We start from the raw sequence: 21,859 nt of genomic DNA on the forward strand, positions 1-21,859 counted from the left end.
TGATTATCGCGTGCGTTTGTTTTGTTTGTTTGGTGGTCCATCCATTTCGTGTCCGGCGGATCTGCAGGTTCAAATAATGGCTGATCAGAGGTTCTGTTTGCGGTGGAACAACCACCAGCCTAACCTGGTGAATGTCATGACGGGCCTGTTGAACAGTGAGATGTTCGTGGATGCCACTATCGCCGCCGAGGGCCGTAAAATACAAGTGCACAAAGTCGTGCTATCTGCTTGCAGCAGCTATTTTCAAGTAAGACCCAAAACTCAAATTCATATCCTAACCATTGGTAGTGGGCGATCTTTATAGTTATTTCCATTTTATCATTAATTATTACATCTATAAATCAGTGACTGGATGTTGTCATTACCGTTGGCCTGTTGTTGATCTCCAGTGTTTAGATTCAATGTGAAATAAATGTTATTAATGACTGTTGTTTCTGTCACGTTTGGCGGCTCCCATATATCGTCTTCTATACTAGTTGAACGCGTTATTAATATTGTATACGTTATTGGTACTTCTTCAGGTCAAACAAACCAATACTATACCTATTATACGAATGTTTGGTATTTACTACAGTGCGGCTCAATCACTTAAATAGTTGAATTAAATCGTCGGTAAATAAAATAATTTATTATTATTCTAAATAGATAGTAACAAAAATATATAAGAATCTCTACTAATGATTGATTAATTAATTAATTAATTAATGACGTACTGCAGTGAGATAAATGGTCGCGTACATTTTTAAGCTTTCATATAGCAATTAATCTTTGATACAATAATATCACTATTATAACCATACATTAGTAGCTGATACATTAGCAGATATGCTTATAAAAGTGTATTAATATTATATCTAGTTAAAATATGATTTAATAATTGTATTTTGAATTATTTTTATTATTAATCATTTTTAGTTATTTTGATAATTTAGAGATATGCGTTATTGCATTAATATATTATGTACCACCTACAATTTACAAACAAAACAAATAAAACATACCTATCTTTAATAGATAAATTTTTAAAGTAAAAAAACATGACTGATAAGAAATTCTATTGAAACATATTATTATTGTTGTTCTATGATATTATATATTATACTTAATGTACCTACTTTATTATAGTACATATATTTTATACTATAATACTGTTATTTTTTTTTAATGATAACTAATTTGTATTACTATTGAATAGTGTGTTCAGATTAGGTATCTAAATATTAATTCATCACTTATACATTATTGTATTCAACTGAAGTGATTTATCTATATTATTAGATGTTATGCAGTGTCGGCAGAAGGCATGTGCAACTGCACAGGGAGGCAAATTTTTTTGGAATTTTAGGGGCGGCATATTATAGGTATTTGGTAGTTTGGCACAGGGCAGCGAAAAACCTAGCGCTGGCATTGATGTTATGTATTTATTATTAATTACCTATGGATTCTCTTGAAGATGTCTGCATGATATTTTTTATCTTAGACCAACATATTATCATACAAAATACTTTAGGTATATTAAAACTGTTCTTCCTTAAATTAGATAAACATTACTCTTAACAAAATTTACTAAGGTATTAATATATAGTTATTCTAGGGGAAGCACATAGTGTGTGGTAAAAATAGTAAATAAATTGTTTGTATTCATTTATTGAAAGTAGGGAACAAATTTAATTTAAATTTCCATAAATTAATTTTTACTTAGTTATAATATTTTATATCTGTTTAAAAGTTATTTATTTATATTTCACAAATTTCTGGTTAAATTGGTTTTTAAATTAATTTTTCATATTTTTACTTTTTTTGGATTAGATACTCACATATTACATATTATTAATATTTTGCTTTGAAAAAAGAAATTAAATATATTTTAATTTTTCTTATTTAATTATTCATAATAGTTCTTTTTTATAGAAATCCCTAAGTTTAAAAATGTAGATACTTAATGACTTATAAGATCATATAAGATAACTAAATGCTTAAAAAAATTATAACAATGGAAATGTATCCAATGTAATTGTTAGTAAAATTTTAATTCCGAGTCAAGTAATTTGTTTCTCTTAAATGTTGAGTAGCTAAATAAATATAATCAATGAATTTATTATGCCTTGCAGTCATAAAATATGAAATTGTATAACTATTTTTGTTCTGAATTTAATTAACAAATATTTAAATACATTCTTAATACAATAAAATTTGTTTATAAGTTATAACTTATGTTATAAAAAAAAAGTTACATACAAGTAAATGTTAGAAAAATATATGTAAGATTAACACTTGATAAATGTTGTAAAAAGTTATACTTTCCTAATTTGAGCACTTAGTCTACAAAAAGAAAAATCTTAAGTATTTAGTTATAAATATTTTAAAAACTTAAAGGAGATATGAAATTATGACTTTTTGCAAAAAGGATTTATTTTTATTACGATATACTGATCGGTTTGATTAGATAATAAAGAGTTCTACAAAGATTATGATCCTCGTTTCATCTTTAGATCCTATTAACAACTTTTAATAAACTTGAACTTTATATATATTTAGATATCAAAATATAAATGTTTTTAAATATTCAACAGTGATTTATTCTTTTAGATAAGTTAATTATTAATAAATTTGTTTGTAGAATTTAATCTAAAAGAAAACACAAATGTTAATAAGTTTTTAATATTAAAATTGCATCATTGGATCGATTGATTAAATTAAATAAAAATTGATCAATTTATCTTAAATATTATTTACACAGTACACAGAACTCTTCAATTGGTTAATTCAAATTGATTAATGATTTTTATTTTAAATATAAGTTATCAATTTTATCTAAATTTTTATTATAAAAATAATTTAGTTGTATCTTTAAATTGAATGTTTATTCTCTGTTATAGATGCTTTTCAACGAAACACCTTGTCAGCATCCAATAATCATCATCAAAGACATGTCTTATAATCATTTGAAAACATTAATTGAGTTTATGTACTATGGCGAGGTTAATATCTCTCAAGATCAACTCCCAATTATTTTAAAAGTAAATTTTATTTTATTCTATTCTATTCCATTTATTAAGTATTAATCATTAAAATATTTCAAGGCAGCAGAAAGCTTACAAATAAAAGGGTTGACAGAGAAAACCATGTTTCCCTTTGCTACAACACGACATGCAGAAACTGAATATAGTTTGTTGTCACCCTCGGCTAAACGAAAAAAAATGCATCTCATGAAAACATCCAGTGATAAATCTGAACACAATAGTTCTATCGAAGATATTTCAGTAACCGAACAAGACAATATGTCAACTGTACGAATTTATTTATATACAAATTAATCAATTTTTATATTTTATAAACATATATTTACATGTATTTGTTTTTGTTTTTTTTTAGAGATCTCAACCTACATCACAAGGACAAGACACATCAAAACCTATTAGTGTAAGCAAACAATCATCTACAGATAATCATACAACAATTGTTCACCACAAACCTGAAGGTATTTTTAATATAATTAATAACAATACTTTTGTAGTTTAGTACTTATTTACTATTTATTGATTAGTTTAAGTTTAATATGCAATTTAATTTTGTAAGTTTTGATTCTGTTTTGTATTTAGTTCGACATTTTAATGAAAGCATTATTTATATCTATAAAATTAATGTACATAAAAAAGCATGTTCTTTTTCATTTATTATACAGTTTTGTAGGATAATGATTATTTTTGCTAAGCGAATCCAAAATATGAGTAACTATTTAGATGAGTGAATAGTTTCAAAAACGTTCAACCTGTAAATGCTCACTTTAAAGAGTTGCTTAATTGCATAATTAAATATGTCTTTAAATGTATTTCTTCTTGAAAATTTAATTTTTGTGTCTTCTTTTCTTTTCATTTTAAATATCTTATTTACCAGAAATTTTTATTACAAATTACAACATTTGCTAACAGGTTGGTCGTTTTTGGAGCAGCTCTCTGATTGCCCGCCTCACAGTGTCTACGCCATACCCAAAGCCAAAGCAGTATCCAAACCAGAGAATAAAGTACGCAAAAAACGAGAACCCGGTATACGAGAGAGTGATCGTTTTAAAGAAGCTCTTGAAGCTGTACGTGTGGGCCGTATGGGATTTTGTCGTGCTGCTCAAGAGTATGGGATAAATAACCGTACATTGTGGCTCGAGTACAAAAAAAAAGGTTATCCCGTTCATCGAAAAGGTCAGTCTTCCTCATCAATTCCAGTACCATCGCCAGCATCATCAATCAATGGTCAATCATCCGAGCAAGTGTATCAAGCGCCACTATACGAACCTTCAACATCTCAAACTTCGGCAGTTGATCATCCTGCTTATGTTTCACAAATGTACTCACAGCCTCTGACAGTGATTAACCCATGCTATTATTCTTCACCTGCACCTTCAATATTTTCAACAGACAACCATACATAAACTATGGATTTATTTATTAACAGATCATATTTTTATTTTGTTTCCTTTTATTTTAGTTGATAATTTCACTTATGCTGGTTTGCACAAATAGTTTATAATATTAATAATTTAACGATTCATTAATATTTGATGACACATCCATCACAGTTCATTTTTTTTATGTTTAAGGGATTGTTAAGTATTTAATGACTCGTTAAACTTCTCTGAAACAGATGATTGTGCAATCTGGTGTTAATTTTAAATTATTTATTTGTATAGAAATTACGATTATAATATATTATTAGGTTTAATTTGATTTGTATAACAAAACTATTTTTAAATTTAATGTGTATCGAAATATAACTATTGTATTTTGTATTTTTGTTGTATTTATTTACCTTGAATTTAATAAACAATGATAATAATAGTTATAAATTTAATTTAAATTAAAAGTGTCAACAGCAAATATTAAAAATGAATATTTTAATTTTCCAGTTAATAAACGAATTAGGACTCTAGTACGTCAACCCCACATAAAAATCAATGATAGTGATACTACGAGTACAGATACATCAATTGTTAAACACGAAACAAGTGATGAATCTGAACCTGTAATCCGGGTGCTCGAGAGACAGTGTTCAGAGCCAAATCCATCATCGACCAACACACTAGCTGTTCCTAAACCAACCATAGTCAAACAACTTTCTCAGCCATCTGAACCCTGTTCAACAGCTAGAGGCTTCTACAATGATGAACTGCCCACTAGTGTATCACAGGTAATCTAAACATTGCGTATTAATATTCTGTGTAACATGTATTAGCATAATTTTATGAATGCTATGACTGTTATTGGAAAATATTAAATTGCATTATAGGTAAACACAAATGATTCTTATAATGGATCAACACGATCTGACCATTGTCCATTGTTACGTTCTGGACCAGCACTTGGATGCAGTTTCTGTTGGAACACAATAGATACCCGTGGAAGGTTCTTGAGACGTAAAACTAAATATCACTGCCCTGAATGCAATATAAACCTTTGTTTAGTTCCTTGTTTTCAGGTGATTATTTAACTATATAATATAATTATCATCTATGATTACTAATTTACTTAACTTTTAAAAAAAATTATGTATTATATTGTTATACTATACTTTTCATTTGTCATTTCACATTATTTACATTTTAGTAAATAATATATTAGTCTTCTTCAAATGATTTTTTTTTTTTCGATGCCACATTATTTAGTTATTTGAACATTGTTATATTATTCTAATACGGTAGAATCTCACCACTATTATCAATTTTTTAAGACAATTGATTACACTGTGTAATTTTATATAACATTTATTTATTTTATCATTCAGGAGTTTCATGAAAAACAAATTCAGACAAAATCCACAGATGTTCCTACGATTGATCATCTTCGGAATCAAAAAGTGACAGAAGATTCAGCGGTTTAATTATCTTTTGTGATATCAATTTGTTTCAACTTACAATATTTAACAAAGCGTTACCATTTGTTACTACTTAAGAAATTGTTCTAATTTTATTTTAGTCTAGAACAAAATTATACATAGTCACATATTATTATAAATATAGATATATATATTATATTTTTTATGTGTTCAAGATTGTTATTTTTTCAAAATTGAAAAATATACTGATACTGTTATTTGTGAAAATACAAAACATGAATCTTATTTATAATGAACTCTCATTTTATATGATTATCATTAGCATGGTTTCATCAAAAATGAAATAAAATGTGAAAATCTCTTTCATGAATGTTCTCTGAAACTATTTTCTGGCTGTCTTGATTTTTCTTTTTGATAAAAGAGTATGTCAAAGATCAGGTTTTAAGTTTATTTTTGATTCAACAAATTTATAAAAATTTGAGTTATTTTTTTTATAAATTGGCTGATATTCATATAAAGGTATATTTTTTTTCACACATGTTATCAATCATTAGTGATAATAAGAAATTTGTAAATAGTTGATGTACTTAGTATAACAGTACAATTTTTTTTTGTTATTTTTGGTTTACACATTATGAGTTGTCCATTAGTTTTTGATCCAGAAAGAAAAGAAAATTAAAATTGAGTCCTATTGGTGAAACAGATTACCACTTTAGCTATTGCTAAATAGCCAAAAAAGCAATGCTGGCTGGGATTGCTATGTGAGATTGAAAATTAATTTGTCAAGAATATCATCTATAAATAAGAAAACTAAAAATATTATCTACATGCCTTATGCTAAATGTTAGCACAAGGCAACCGAATTTAATACAGATGCATTTTATCTGAGGATAGATAGTTTAATATATTTATCAAATATGAGTTAGGCTAATTTATTTAACATTCTCCGCATTCTACTATAACACAATAGAATAATCAAAAATATTGTGGAATTACATTGTTACTTGTTTCTATATTATTAATTAGTTGACCTGCATGGCATTACTTGTAAGTTCTAATTAAATGTCACTAGATTTACTCAGTTTAAAAATTTTTAATAATTACTACAACCAAATATGTAATTAAAATATCAAAATAAAATACCCGACCAAGATTATGTTTATTTATAATATATTAAATGAATATTGGAAAATAGTTTATTAGTAATCTCTATATCATAAGACAAAATTACTAACTCAATGATAAATCAGCGAGTTACAAGTGCTTGTACAAACTGGTACACTTATTAACAATACAAAATTTGATTTGTTTTTAAACAATATTTTATATTAAATTTGAAGAATATAACTCCTCTTTAACAACCTCTAATAATTGTATTCAAAATAGAATAATAGAGGGATAGAAAACAGTATTTACACATTACGAGATAACTGTATCCTGTAGTATTGAATTCACAAGTAAACAAGCAGTTATTAGAGTTTAGTTGAGGATTAAATTATAGCCCTTAAAAATATCCAAATCTCAACTTTAAGAAAATAGTAAGGAATTTTCAACCATTTAATGAGTATTGAAATACACAATACTATTTGATTATAACCACAATAAAATGTATCACATCAACGAGATACCTGACATGTGTTTAGAGTATTTTTTAAGGATTCAAGGAAATGTATAATAAATAACATTTTTAAATAAAAAAATTAAAAACTTATTTAGTTTTAGTTCAAATATACAATGTATATTTAAATCAAATGAAATAATAGATGGAAATTAACGATTAGACTTGGCTACACGCTCGAGTTCATCCTTTTTCTTGATAGCGTAAGAATTCGAAGATCCCTGTAAAAACAAAAATAATGTTCAACCACTCAAATTCATTAAGGTATATATTTAACTAACCTTAGCAGCATTGATCAGTTCGTCAGCTAAACACTCAGCAATTGTCTTAATATTCCTAAACGCAGCTTCTCGGGATCCCGTACACAATAACCAAATAGCTTGGTTAACACGTCGCAATGGGGAAACGTCAACAGCTTGACGCCTGACTGTACCAGCCCTACCAATACGTGTGGAGTCTTCTCTTGGGCCACTGTTAATGATGGCTTTGACAAGCACTTGCAATGGATTTTCACCAGATAACAAGTAGATAATTTCAAAAGCGTGTTTAACAATACGGACAGCCATCAGTTTTTTTCCGTTGTTACGTCCGTGCATCATTAAAGAGTTGGTCAAACGTTCAACAATAGGGCATTGAGCCTTACGGAAACGTTTTGCAGCATAACGACCAGCAGAGTGAGGAACATATTTGGCATACTTTTCTTTGACGGCAATGTAATCCTATAAAATGTATATGTTTCAATTATTAATGTCTACTTAATAATAACTTCAATACAAATCTATCCAAATTAATAAAAACACATTACAATATAATGAAATCAAATAGGTAGGCAGTTAAACTAAACTTAAACATACTTGTAAAGACATATCAGAGACTTCGACATCATCACAACTCCATCTACCAAATAATTTCACTTCTGGTAATTCAGCTGCAATTTGAACAGGTGCTGAATCTACATTGGTTGTTACTCCAACATCTCCCCAGTCTTCGTCAGCCATGATGATTCTAAAATTAAAAACAATTTAGAATGCTAAAAAAAAGTGAAAAATTGTCAATGTAACAAAATTATATTGTGTACATGACATAAAGGATTAATTAAATAAAAACACTATTTTAATAAATCACTGTTTCTAAAATATTAAATGCGAGATAACCTTTTAAACTTAAAGTTGAAAAACAAAACAACCACTGGTGTAGAATCGTGACAGATAGAAACGTTAATAAAATATAAGTTCAACTATTAAGTTGGACACAGATCATTACAAATATTATTAAACTAAACTAACAAATATCATAAATCTGGGGATAGGGTACTACTGTCTACTACTAGACGTACAGAGAGAAATTGAACAAATTTCTAAACGAAATTTTTTCTCCAAGGGACAGTTCAATAATTAGTAATATAGATAAAGGAATACCAAAGTACACAATTATAATTTATAACGAAAACTACAATAAATACGTTTAAGAAAAACTGGCAAGTCCAGATTCAACAAACTAACAATTTATGTCGAGTTTTGAGGTTAGCCATGTGTAATTATAGTAAGACTTAAATTCTGTCTTAGTCGTAGATTCAATAGAAAAATTAGTAGACCACGAGAGCCGACATCACTATCGTTTACAGATAAGTATTAATAAAAACTTTCTTACCTGTGTATTTTCCTTGCTGATCAAATCGAAAATTTTCCGAATCCGGAACGTCGGAACGCGGACGAGCTAAACAATAATTCCAAACGAAAGAGAGCGGTCAGAGAGACGGTGATGGGACACGGCGACGAGACGATATCGCTATGACTCCGCGTTGGCCACACTGTGAATGGATACATCATGTTCACAGTATCGCCAACCGATTAGCAATTTAGCCAAAGAAGATTTAGATAGTAGTAACTGATAATGCACATTGTGATATCATGAACCGAGTTATTATCATTATTAATTATTATCATCTTGATTCACGCTGTTCGGCATTAAATTTGTGGGGTGTCGTACTATTGTGCACAAGTCGAATTTAGGATATTATATCCTGGTCTCTTAATAATCGGAAAAATTAATTATCATACGACATAAATTATTTCATAGTTTTCTTTCATTTGCCATGTCTCTTGCAGAACCTAGAAAACGACGGAAGAATGCCATTCAAAGTATTAATTTATCAGCCCAAAATCACTGGTCAAATGGTATTTATTTTATTGTTAAACGCTTTCCTTTTTCAATGTAATTATTTTAACCATATCTGATATTACATTTTCCTGTTGCTTTTATTCTATAACTGTCTGAACTTCTGCATTTTTGTTACATACATATTTAATGTTTCTTTTTTTTTGAATCAGATGATTCAAAGTTTGGCCAGCGGATGCTTGAAAAATTTGGTTGGTCCAAAGGATCTGGTCTTGGAAAAAATAAGCAAGGGATATCAGAAAACATAAGAGTTGATCAAAAATTGCACTCTACAGGTAATTAATTGGAGTTTTCATAATCGTCTTCAAACTCACCTCAACCTGCCCATAAAGAACTTTACCTACATTATACCCATCAACTCCAGATGTCATCTAAAAGAAATCTAGGACCATAATTTGTTACAAGATAAAAATATTGTTACTAGATAACTAAACAACCCCCAGGTCAATGTCATTGATGGATGGCATCTTACTCAAATAATTCTTGAATTTATTTTCTTCTATCATTAGGTACATACACTTAATGCGTTAAAAATTATAGATTGTGCATATTTAATGAAAAATAAAAAATAAATTTTACATATACTAATGAGTAATGACCTATTTTTAGTGTATTAGTATATACATTGGTTAAAGTTTTTTTTCACTAATCCTTTTTCTCATCATAAAAATGTTATGTGTATTCCACTATATTATAATATGCTTATTGTGAACCAAGGTAAAAATTGTTTTTGTTTTCTAAATAATGATTTGAAAAAAAGAATAAAATTAATTCCTAACTTATATCCTACTAAATAATGATTTATTTCATTACTAATAAATTACCGGTTAATAATATATTACAGTATGTAAAAAGTTGTAACAATAGTTACTTATTGTATTAACATTATTTTTTTCCTAAAAATATTGTAAATGTTTAGTATTTATTAAATTGTACCTCGTAAATTGTTAAGATATTTTATTAAATTTAGAAATTAAAAGTATTATAAAATATTCTATCTTTATTTTTCAGTTATATGTATTTGTACAATTTTTTTACTGATGACTATATTTTTATAGGACTAGGATTTATAGCAAATAATGCAGATGATTGGTTCAAAGCAGGCGAAGATTATTCACGCTTATTATCACAATTAACAGAGAAGTTTGACCAATACCAAGCACTATCAGAATCAAATGACGATACAACTTCTAAAAAATCCCTTGTTCAAAATTCATTAAATTCAAGATCAAGAGTTCAGTAAGTATTGAAAAACAAAAATGTTTATCAAAAAAATAGGTAGTTTTATTAATAGAATTAATAAATAAAATTATTAATATTAATAACATTAAATTATTAATTAAATATTACTAAGTTGAAGTATATTTATTTTATGAGTAACTTAAATGTCAGCATCACATGTTACAAAATGTTTTCGATCTTCTAACTATAATGATATCTGTAAAAACTTAAAACTGTATAATCTTAGAACAAGTAAGCACTATTAAGTATTTAAGTATATCAATTATTAATAAAAGATAAAGATGGAAGTCATATTAGTAACTTAACTAATACTAACACAGTTTTTCTATATTTTTAATGAAATAAGATTTATTGTTAATGTTGATATTATGTAATGTTTACTATATTAATTATTAGTGCAGTCCTTTATCAGTTATAGGATAAGTGTTTTGAGACAGGCATATAATTCTTATAGTCTAAAAATAACCTTAAATCGGCTAATTACATTTTTCATTGTTATTACTTTAACCTATGTATTATAAAAATTGTCCTGTATATAAACTTTACATACCCATATATTAGTAATATTTTACTTAGTTTATTCAAATTCAGACATAACATTTCAAAGGTAATTCATTCACATAATACACATAATAAAAATAATAAAACAAATTTAATACTTGTCTAAAATTTAAAAAGCTAATTTGAATCAAATATTTTATATTTGATGCTATTTAAATATGTAAATTACTTAAAATTAATGTTTATGACTTTTCAAAGATTCGCTTATTGTAAATTTTAATAGTATAATTTATTCTTAAGAAATGCTTTTTTTGTTTTTCATTTTATAATGCAAACTTTCTAAATTTATTTAGGTACATTTAGTAAAAACCTTAATTATAATGATCTCAGATTTTTTATTCTAATCACTAACATTGTGTTTGTATATATTTATTCTAATTAATATTAATGTTAGTTTTATACGTAATATTGATATTTTTGCATGTAAATATGAAATATATTAATTTATTGATTATGTTTTTTAGTTATCATAAATTTACCAAGGGAAAAGATTTAACACAATATAAAAGAGAAGAATTGACATGCATATTAGGGAAAGGTGTTAAAGATAATGGTGAATGTTTAAATGGTTTAAACATGAAAGAATATTTTGAATCCAAAAAAGAACGTAAAAAATTAAAAATAGATAAACATGATACATCATCAAGTGTTGAAGATTGTATGACTATTAATGATAACAATAAGCAAGAAGAAATTGCTATCAAAGAAGAATCTGAAACTCAAACTGAAGAACACGAAATAAATACAGTACTACTGAAAAAGAATAAACGCAGAGCCAAACAGCTAAAGGATACTGAACTTTTACCTTCAAATGCAGATGAAATTCAGTTAAAGAAAAAAAAGAAAAAAACGAAAGAACTCACGTGTGAAAAAAATGATGACATAGAACTGTCAAAGAAAGATAAATTACCTATCAATGAGAATTTAGATGAAATATCAAAAGAAGATGACAACGAAACATTAGTAAAAAGTGATACTGATGAAGAAGACTCGGAGTTGGTTTTGACACATAAATATCAAAATTTAGTTGATCTTTTAATAGAGAACAGTTCTGCTGGTACTAAATTTTGTAAAGATTCGCCTAGTCCTTTGTTCCAGAAAAAAATGAAAGAGTTTGCTGACAGTGTTTCACGCCAATGTTCGACCACAGTTGGTTCTACTGAAATTAAATCATCATCAAAAAAAGAAACGACCTTTAAACCAATAACTTTAAATCCAGATGATAAAAATTTTATCAAAGACTTTGAAGAACAGAAATCCAAAACTCTTGAGATTATAGCTAAACGTCAACAATTAGCAAAATATGTAAATGAAAAATCTATGTTTATTGCCAACCATGGTGATGTGTTATTCTTTGGTAGTAATATTAATGATATCAAAGGCTATGGTGAATGGTAAATTAAATTTTATAATAAATAATAATATTTTTCAATATTTATTCTCTTAATTATTTCAGAATTCATTACAAATAAAAATGTAATAAAACAACAATACCTATCAATTTTTTATGTTATATCTTATAAATAATAGTTAAAGGCTATTTTATAAAGTGTTATTATTTATAAAAAAATATATAGAAAATTTATTTTATCAATTTTAAAATAATATAATTAACTCTTGCTTTATAAAGACAAAAATTGCATACTCACTTCACTTACTTACTATGTAAGAGACCTAAATGTTACAAGTGCAGTTTATCTGTGCTATTTTTCTAGGTATGTGGTGTCTAAAAGTGTAAACCACACATTTTTTACAAATAAATTTATCATTAACCTTTTGCTTAAAATTGAACTTCATAATATTAAAATTTCATAACCTAACCTTGAGTATTCTGTTTTAAAAATAAAAATATTCAAATTTTTATGAGTTTTAATGTTTTTCCAAATACAGAAATTTAAGGTTGAAAGTTGTATTATAAACAAGTTTAGAAAATAACAAAAAAAGGCTTTATTATTCAGCTTTGAATATGAAAAAAAATAATCTGAAGTTCCCATAGGTTTAAGCATATTTCTTTGGATTTCTGGTACATTTTATAGATTATTAGTTTTTGCTATTTATAGAGAAAAATATTGGTTTTCTGCTTATTTAATGACAAAATATTATGTTGATAATGATAGTAGATATCCACTACGCCTTTAACCTCTTTTATCCACCTTAATATGAGACATGGACTACTAATCACGATAAATCTTATTACTTAGTCACTTTAAACATCAATTTTATCAATTTTATCCATACCTATAAATGTATATTTTATTGAAACACTTAGAGGACTTCATATCCAGTATCCACGTATTATTTTATGTACATACAACATACCAATTTTTTGTTTAGCAGAATCCATTTATGTTTTTATTTTTAATATTGTCAATATTGTCTATCAAATTTAGTGGTAAGTAACAATATTATCTAGGCCATCGTGTAGGTTTTTATTAATTTAATTTTAAAGTAAAATGTATAAAATAGTATACAGCTTTAAAATGCTTATAACTTATTTAAAAATTATTTTATTAATTAAAGTCTATGAGATGATTTAGATAATTGTTTAACACTCTTACCTTTAAGTTTAATAATAGGTTATTTTACTAAATTAGGTAAAACTAACAACATGAAATATATTCTATTAAACACAATTTTTTATGTTGAATTATGGTATGTGAGACGGAAACATCACATATAGGCGTGGAACTGTAATGTCCTTTTAAAAAATTTTAGAATTCAAGAAAGAATATAATATTGGTTACTGAAATTTTAATTAGCAAATCGTAAGCATTAATTATAAGTTGTAAGCATGTTATTTTTATAAATATAGGCAACAATATTAAGAAAATGTTATCTTATAAAAAAGAAATATTATTTATTGCTATTTCATCTTCCAATCAGACTATCAGAGAATTAATTTTACTTAACAATCATATTACCTATGTAATTTAATTTCATAATCAAGCATTTAAGCTATAGATGTGTTAGTTTAATATAGACAATTTTAGAAATTAAATAGGTATTGTTTTATTGAATTAATTCCAATTGTAATATAAAGGTTTTGAATTTCCTTTTTGGTCTCTAAATTGTATTAATACTAATACGTATGTAGCTAAAACAGAACAGACCTATAACAAAAAAATGTATTTGTTAAATACATCCAAATTTAAACTTAGGTATTGATGACAATTATGTTTGATGTATAACTTATTAATAATCATTAAACTTACACATCTAATGAGACTCATGTCGAATATAATAAAACCTCCAATTGACGCATAAACGTTTCTAGCATTTGCTCGAACATAAAAAATTTCTACCTAAAAAGATAAAAGTTTGTTGTACGTTTATTGTATACACGGGTGATAAGTAGGAAACATAATATTTTATAGATAATATAAAACTAACCGCTTTCTTAATTTCCTTATTTGTGTTATAACTGTTACGAAGTTTTAGTTTTTCTAAACACGCCAGGATTCTTTTTGACTAAAAAAACAAATAACAGAAATTATTTTACCTTTTTGATGTTTAGTTGATGTTGATTCATTAATATTATTAATTCAAAATGATAATGTAGTTGGCTGAAACCTGAAGACACCATTATTTTGTTGGAATTTCGGGTGGATTATAGTTGCTTGGTACTCAATAATTTTAATACCTAACAATTATGTTTTAAAAAAAAATATCAAATTTAAATATGAACATTGAATGTATAAAAAAAATGGTTTGCTTCAAATCTCAGACGTGTTTGTGTTAGAGTAATAAATAATATAGATTGTTAAACTAATATAAATAAGGTTATATCTAGTTATATATTTAACTGATTTAAAAAACTTGTGACTTAGGTATATTCAAAACTAATACAATCGAGTACGATGATACAACAGACATATTATCACAGTATTACTTGAGTATCCCTGTTCTCGACTTTTGAAGATAATGTTTGAAAAACACAAATAGGTGGTATTTTGGTAAAAAAACGATATTCAACAGGATTTAAAATTTTATCTACGAAAGCAATTAAGAAAAAGAGTTCAAAATTTAAAATTTTTTGTTTTACGTATTGTATGTTGTTATTATTTTTTTTATAATTTACGAATTTAGCTATTCACGTTTGTGAACATTGTTAGTACTTAAAAGCTCGGAAACTCGAAGGTATAGTATATAAATTATAATTTCGAAATAGGTACATCCTTTTTGTACTTATCGGTTTGCTCGTATGTACCTATACCTATTATCTACTAAGTTAGAAGCATAACCTACTATTAGTATAATATAAATGTAATAAGGCCGTTGGAGGTATTACTACATTTTTCATGAGTTTTCCAAACAATCATTATTTTAATTAATGTGGCCCAAGTAATCATATACAAATGATTTACGAAAATGATTTATGCTGCTACTTATCATGTAATGAATCCATTAATTAACGTTAAATTTATACTATGCTGAATGCTGATAGGTAAGTACCTAAATCCGTTTAATGTTATTATTTATATTTAGTTAAGAATTAGTCTTAGCTTTTAATTTAACAATATCCTGTTAATGTTAATGTTCACTTTAACATAAACAAGTCGGCAACACCAAAAATGTGAACAAAATTACTCTACAGTAAGTAATATATTATTTATGTGTAGACACGATAATATCGTATAAAGGTACCTACCTCGCTGGACAGGCGTTGGCCGATCGTGCACATGCACGACGTGTGCACCACGAATATTAACAGCTCGCCCAAGTGCTGGACCACCAGATAGGGCGTGACCGAGGCTATGGGGCTGTCCGCGATCTCCAGCAACCTGAACATGACCATGATGACGCGGACGATGTTGTAGGCCCACTGCAAAAGCATCTCGGGCGTGTAAGCCCGGTTAACGTAGCCGGCGAGCGTACACAGCTCGTCGTAGACTCCGGCCAGCCAGGTCAGCGATCGGCCCGCGGACGTTGGGTCGCGGGCCACTTCCAGCGCCTCGACCATGTCGTTGACGCGGCTGAACCCGCGGGCCAGCACGTAGTACTGCACCAGCACCAGCACGTAGACGACCATTTGGCCCATGCCGTTGAACCAGTAAGCCATCACTACGGCCGGCGGTACCATTTGCATGTAGAACTGCGATAACGATGCGTACGCGGCCAGAGACGCGGGCGCGGCGTACCAGACCGCCCGGGACAGGCCCCGGTGGTCGGCCGGAGGCACGTCCCGGGTGTCGTCCAAGAACCGGAGCGTCCGTTCGGCGCCCGCCAGCCCTGCGATCTTGTGCCACCGCCCGTAGAACATGGAGCACACCACGTTCGACGAAGGGCCCACGTTCCGGTTGAGAAGCTCGATCAGCGCGAAACAGTAAGACTCCTCGAAGCACGTTTGGAAAGAGCCGTCCACGTACCGCACGCCCTCCACGTAGTTGTAATGCACTACGTACACGTTCAGACACGCGTACAGCGTCCACACCGGGATCAGCCGCTTGTCGAACGAATACCGGTATCCACCTGCACAAGACAAACGCATCATAGTGTATTATAATATTATGTTGGTCGTTAGGTGTGTAGTTTTGTGAAAAATGTACTTAGATAAGTAGGTAACTAAAACTATAAATTCAGAATTATACAGTAAAATATTATTATATTGACATGTTGCCAACTATGAGCTTACAGCTCGTGCTAATACTGTTAATTAATCATAAAAAATATATCAAAGTATTATTACATATTATTATATAGGTACACTATATAGTATATAGTAGATTAGGTACCTATCAATATCGAATCGTTGATTTTATAAAAAAAAATATTGATGTAGGTTTGAATATATGACGATTTATTTCAGTTGATCTACCCACTGTTATTTAAGCTATTTACATACGTATAATTTATTGTTGTATATATATTTAAATAGCAGAATACCTATAGCAGCGCTAAAATACAGTCTGACTGATGTATGAAACTATTATACGTAAACTTAATAATTCATTCATAATAAAATATTAATAAATAATAATTAATAATAATTAAATATAATTAATGTTATTGAATACCGGATAAAGTTCCTATGTGTCCATTGGGGTCGAAATTTTCTTTTATTTTCCTGCGAGTGTATGGAAGTCCGAAACATAAGGCGGTCACGTGGGCCAACCGTAAGTATTTATAACTGTCGTAGTTATTAAATATCATTTTTAACAATAAGATTTAATTAACATGATATTAAAAAACGATATTTTTTATAACTATTACAATAATATTGTTATAATGCTTCTACAATAAGTCGAGTAAGTATGTTGTATAATATGTATACCTAGTTTATTTACTCGTATACCTATAGACTATTTACATAATAATTATGGTTAAACGTTTTGCCATTTGTCATGACTATAACATATTATGTGCTAGAAGGGCATATAATAAGATAATTTATTTTATTATATGTACAAAGCAATTTCTTAAAGTATATTGCGCCTAGCACCACTGAGACAAAAAATAATAATAATAATAATAATCATATACATTATAAAATAAAAAAAAAGTAAAATCAATTCAAATAAAATATGTTTATTATAAGTTATAACATATAGGTTTTTCCATTTCACTTATTTCGATTTTTTTTTTTTTTATTCATGGCGTTTAACTTATTTTAATAATGTAATATATGTAGTTTTAGAGTTTGGATAACATTATTATGTTATGAATGATATTTCATTCCATATATAATTTTTATATTATAACAAAAAAAATATGATATTAATTATACTATAAAATTATAAAGTTTTTAAAAAAAATAACAATTTAATCTTTTAGGTATCTATTATCTATAATTAATATTCTATTGTTTTGAATTTTAATAAATTAATCATAAACAAAATGGTATTATATTATTAGGTACTACCTGCACAGTTACTAATGTAAAATTAATATTTGTTTCTAAATTTTTTTTATAAAAACTTATTTTATAACCTGACAATTTTTTCAATAGATTTTAGGTATAAAAATAATAATAATATATTATTACTCTAATATAAAAAAACGATTTAATGATTAATATTATATGTCTGACAGTAGAGTTTTAAAAATTAAACTATGTACCTATAATACGTCTGTAGTAAAAAAATAATTTTCAATTTGTAATTAGGTACATTGTTACAATTTAATAATAAATAAAAAAATTCTATTTTTATAAATATATGGAGTAAAAAGGTTCACGTAATTTCGTGGTGTACCTTAATTTTTTCTGAAAGTGCAATACAACTGATTTTTTTCGTTCATACACCAAAAAGTCTGTCGCCACTTCTATCAGGACCAGTGGTTTAGCTGAAATCTCAAAACTGACAAATTGTATTAAACCTAATTGGACGTCAAAGAGAAGAACCACAATCCTAAGTAAACACGTTATCAAACAGTAAATCAACTGCTACTATGGTATCCACTCATCAAATAATGCAAACTCAATCTTAAATAATATTGCTACCCGATAGTTTTTATAAGACGACTTAGTCAAAGATAACTCAAAAAAAAACATTTTTCTTATCAAAATGATCCCTCTTCTGAAATGTTTATCTCCAACCACTTATAATAATTTATCCATGAGTTTCAGACGTTTCAGTCACCTATAATAATACTTCTCTAATAACTCTTCTTACATCACTTATATTGATAAGCTAATAATTACCAAGATATTCAATACTCATATTAATCTAAACTCCTCTCTGATCATATTCTCCTGGAATGTAAACGGATTTCATATTTTCATAACCATAAAAAATGAATTTCAATTATTACTCAAAACAAACAAATATTGATATCACGTTATTATCTAAGCCCCGCACTTATTTCACAATCTCACATAATAATATCAGAATACCTAGACTTAAGTATCCCACACATGTCATCTCGACGATACATAGCTCACGTTGATACCTACCGTAATTTGTATAACAATCTTGTACAACAATTAATTGTCGGAAGACAGACTATCAGATAATCGTAATGTATTCATTACGAAAATACCGAATCACCTTAATACAAATATAATAAACCTAGACGATCTCTCCTCTGATCACATCTCGATCTACTTTGAAATAAGCGCCAAAGTTATTAAATTAACAAGACCATCTCTTACTTCTGACAGAGGAAATTTGTTAAAATTTAGAAAGTAAGTTGCTTACAAAATAAGCCTAAGACCCTTCTTAAAAACTACTTTTTAAATAGATAAACCTATTCAATTATTAACCACCTTATTCCAAAAAGCTACCCTTGCTGCTTCAAACTATGACTCCCTGTTAAATAACTCAATACTCCTTCCTCATCACATCAAACATTTAATAACCAAAAATCGTAGAGCCAGAGCATAGTAGCAAAAATTCAAATTTTTTATATTCAAAGACAGACTAAATTATTTAAAAAATAAGCTGAGCTTTTGTCTAAGACCAAGTGACTGTTATCCAATCTTATTTAATAATAATGTGATTCCAAAAACCTCTACAGTCAAATACTCGGGTTTAGCGTTTGATAAACGACTCACCTGGGTTCCACATCTTAAAAACAAAAGGAAATCCGTATACCTACTCTAGACTACATTAGGTCCATACACTTTTTTATTCTAAATGAAACATCAGTAATAAATTGTTAATTTATAAAGCTGTAAGGTGTTATAAGACCAGCTTGGGCTTATACTGCTTATAGTATCCAGATTTAAGGCTCCACCAAATCTTTAAACCTAAAAATTATACAAACTTTTCAGTCCATATGCTTCCGGCAAACTGTTTCTGCTTCATGATACTTAAAAAAACGTCAATCTTCATAATGACTTAAAAATCTCAACACTATATATTTACTAAATTTCATTTCTTCTAATTCTACTCAAAACTAATCCACTCTTAAATCGATTCTTTCTTCCCGTGTAATTCTTGAAGGTTCATAAAGAAGGTTTAAATGATATTGTCATTGATAGTTACCCGCTTATTTGATCTGTCGAGTCTCGGGTGATACCTACTACTAAGTACCTTTCTACTCTGTAGTTTGCCTTTATTTAACAAAATATGATTTTTATAATAATATATAACCGAAAATAAACCCAAATTAGTCCATTAATAGGTACAGTGGTGACGTAGGAATTACAAATCGTTGGATTTTCATATAATTCAAAGAGTTGTATTCAAAAATGTTTTATCATGAATAATAAATTTTACTGAACCTAATTAAGTATTAAGTAATAATATACGTTATATCGAGTAGATATTAAAAAAAATCGCATTAAAGTTTATTAATATACCTATATGCATTATAAGAGGAACTACAGCTGTCATGTATAGAGTTTAAATAACAATTTATTGGATTTTAAAATACTATAAAAAAAACATTTTCGTAATGTTGTTATATTTTTAGTACATCGGTCAATCTAATGTATACATTTGACAATATCTACGTATTTTATTGTTATAATAATAAAAAAAAATATATACAATTTTCAGCAATAATCAAAAAAAGGTTGATAGGTTGATTAGGTCGTATTATAATATTATAATTTATAAATCATGTATTTGAGAGTTATGTTTGAATGTAACCAAAAATGGTTTTTAAAAAGTACTTGAAATTTTAGATTTTTTATAACTGTATCAAAGTTTTTGCGATAAGATTTGAAGCCCTTTATTTTATTTAAACTTTTTGTTTCTATAACTATAATCTCAAACTAGGGATCAGTTTACTCTATACTATTTTTTACAACTTTTTACAATTGATTATGCAGGTGCAAATATAATACATACATTTCATTTTTTATTGTCCGATACTATGAGTATATTATGTTTAGTTTATTATTAAATACAATCCGTTGATTTGTATACGAGTTTAAATCAGAATTTCAATAAACTTATACGTTTATATATATTATATCCACATACAATGATCAATATATTATGTTATTATCATCATTTTGGAATACTGCAACCGAGATTATTTATTCATAGAAGACTATGATAGTCTGTCTATATTTATAGTATATTAGGTACTATATTATGCGCTATTTATGCAATACACCATTTTTTTGAGATATCACAAATTATATATTTTATTTTTATGGTTATGGTTGTTTTCTTTATAGACGTGTCCAGGCTTCTTACGCAGATGGTTCATTCTGGTACGTACACAGAGGGGCTGTAGCTCCCTTTTTTGAACATTTTTTGTTATTTTTTGTTATCTTATATCTAATATTAACTAAAAAATAATGTTGCCCCCAATTTCATAAAATATACATTGTATGAAATATAATTAACTAATAACTAATATGGTTAGATCAGACTAATAGGTAAATGAAATATATCATAAACATATACAGACAATATATCTCATTATTATTTATTTAAATAAAACTTAGACAAATGTATCTTATATTTAGACTTATATAGTAAATGTGGTAAAGAGATACAAAAAAAAAAAAAAAGAATTAAAAAGTGAAGTTAATCAAAA

The 21,859-nt window shown here is 27.6% G+C and overlaps 3 protein-coding genes across 6 annotated transcripts; 2 read left to right on the forward strand and 1 right to left on the reverse strand.

The window, feature by feature from the left end:
- The first annotated feature begins 76 nt into the window (after positions 1 to 76).
- LOC114123695 (longitudinals lacking protein, isoforms H/M/V-like) lies at positions 77 to 6,031 on the forward strand. 3 transcript variants are annotated; one of them, XM_027986758.2, is made up of 8 exons: positions 100 to 247; positions 522 to 612; positions 2,880 to 3,020; positions 3,084 to 3,290; positions 3,376 to 3,481; positions 4,901 to 5,181; positions 5,281 to 5,469; positions 5,776 to 6,031. In XM_027986758.2, the coding sequence occupies exons 3-8, from the start codon at positions 2,880 to 2,882 to the stop codon at positions 5,869 to 5,871; spliced, it is 1,020 nt and encodes a 339-aa protein (XP_027842559.1). In that variant the 5' UTR covers positions 100 to 247; positions 522 to 612; the 3' UTR covers positions 5,872 to 6,031. The 3 variants fall into 3 exon arrangements, with proteins under 3 accessions (XP_027842557.1, XP_027842558.1, XP_027842559.1); XM_027986756.2 differs by lacking the exon at positions 522 to 612 and having other exon boundaries at positions 77 to 247; XM_027986757.2 differs by lacking the exons at positions 522 to 612; positions 4,901 to 5,181; positions 5,281 to 5,469; positions 5,776 to 6,031 and adding an exon at positions 3,933 to 4,783 and having other exon boundaries at positions 77 to 247.
- Positions 6,032 to 7,518: 1,487 nt separating this feature from the next.
- On the reverse strand, positions 7,519 to 9,253 carry LOC114123678 (40S ribosomal protein S5). 2 transcript variants are annotated; one of them, XM_027986735.2, is made up of 4 exons: positions 9,095 to 9,253; positions 8,299 to 8,449; positions 7,726 to 8,163; positions 7,519 to 7,665 (listed from the first exon to the last, which is right to left on the reverse strand). In XM_027986735.2, exons 2-4 carry the CDS (start codon positions 8,440 to 8,442, stop codon positions 7,597 to 7,599), a joined length of 651 nt encoding a protein of 216 aa, XP_027842536.1. In that variant the 5' UTR covers positions 8,443 to 8,449; positions 9,095 to 9,253; the 3' UTR covers positions 7,519 to 7,596. The 2 variants fall into 2 exon arrangements, with proteins under 2 accessions (XP_027842536.1, XP_050056399.1); XM_050200442.1 differs by lacking the exon at positions 9,095 to 9,253 and adding an exon at positions 8,599 to 8,892.
- Positions 9,254 to 9,353: 100 nt separating this feature from the next.
- On the forward strand, positions 9,354 to 12,859 carry LOC114123677 (PIN2/TERF1-interacting telomerase inhibitor 1). Its single transcript, XM_027986734.2, has 4 exons — positions 9,354 to 9,621; positions 9,775 to 9,897; positions 10,681 to 10,861; positions 11,890 to 12,859. The coding sequence occupies exons 1-4, from the start codon at positions 9,540 to 9,542 to the stop codon at positions 12,821 to 12,823; spliced, it is 1,320 nt and encodes a 439-aa protein (XP_027842535.1). The 5' UTR covers positions 9,354 to 9,539; the 3' UTR covers positions 12,824 to 12,859.
- The last annotated feature ends 9,000 nt before the right edge of the window (positions 12,860 to 21,859 follow it).

Source organism: Aphis gossypii, chromosome 2 (assembly GCF_020184175.1).
Source record: "Aphis gossypii isolate Hap1 chromosome 2, ASM2018417v2, whole genome shotgun sequence".
NCBI lineage: Eukaryota > Metazoa > Arthropoda > Insecta > Hemiptera > Aphididae > Aphis > Aphis gossypii.

Coding starts and splice junctions, on each gene's coding strand:
- LOC114123695 (XM_027986756.2), top strand. CDS start 77: ATGGCTGATCAGAGGTTCTGTTTGCGGTGGAACAACCACCAGCCTAAC. Junction 248..2,879: donor CTTGCAGCAGCTATTTTCAA/GTAAGACCCAAA, acceptor TCTCTGTTATAG/ATGCTTTTCAACGAAACACC. Junction 3,021..3,083: donor AACTCCCAATTATTTTAAAA/GTAAATTTTATT, acceptor AAATATTTCAAG/GCAGCAGAAAGCTTACAAAT.
- LOC114123677 (XM_027986734.2), top strand. CDS start 9,540: ATGTCTCTTGCAGAACCTAGAAAACGACGGAAGAATGCCATTCAAAGT. Junction 9,622..9,774: donor CCAAAATCACTGGTCAAATG/GTATTTATTTTA, acceptor TTTTTGAATCAG/ATGATTCAAAGTTTGGCCAG. Junction 9,898..10,680: donor TCAAAAATTGCACTCTACAG/GTAATTAATTGG, acceptor ATATTTTTATAG/GACTAGGATTTATAGCAAAT.
- LOC114123678 (XM_027986735.2), bottom strand. CDS start 8,442: ATGGCTGACGAAGACTGGGGAGATGTTGGAGTAACAACCAATGTAGAT. Junction 8,164..8,298: donor TCTCTGATATGTCTTTACAA/GTATGTTTAAGT, acceptor TACATTTTATAG/GATTACATTGCCGTCAAAGA. Junction 7,666..7,725: donor AACTGATCAATGCTGCTAAG/GTTAGTTAAATA, acceptor TTGTTTTTACAG/GGATCTTCGAATTCTTACGC.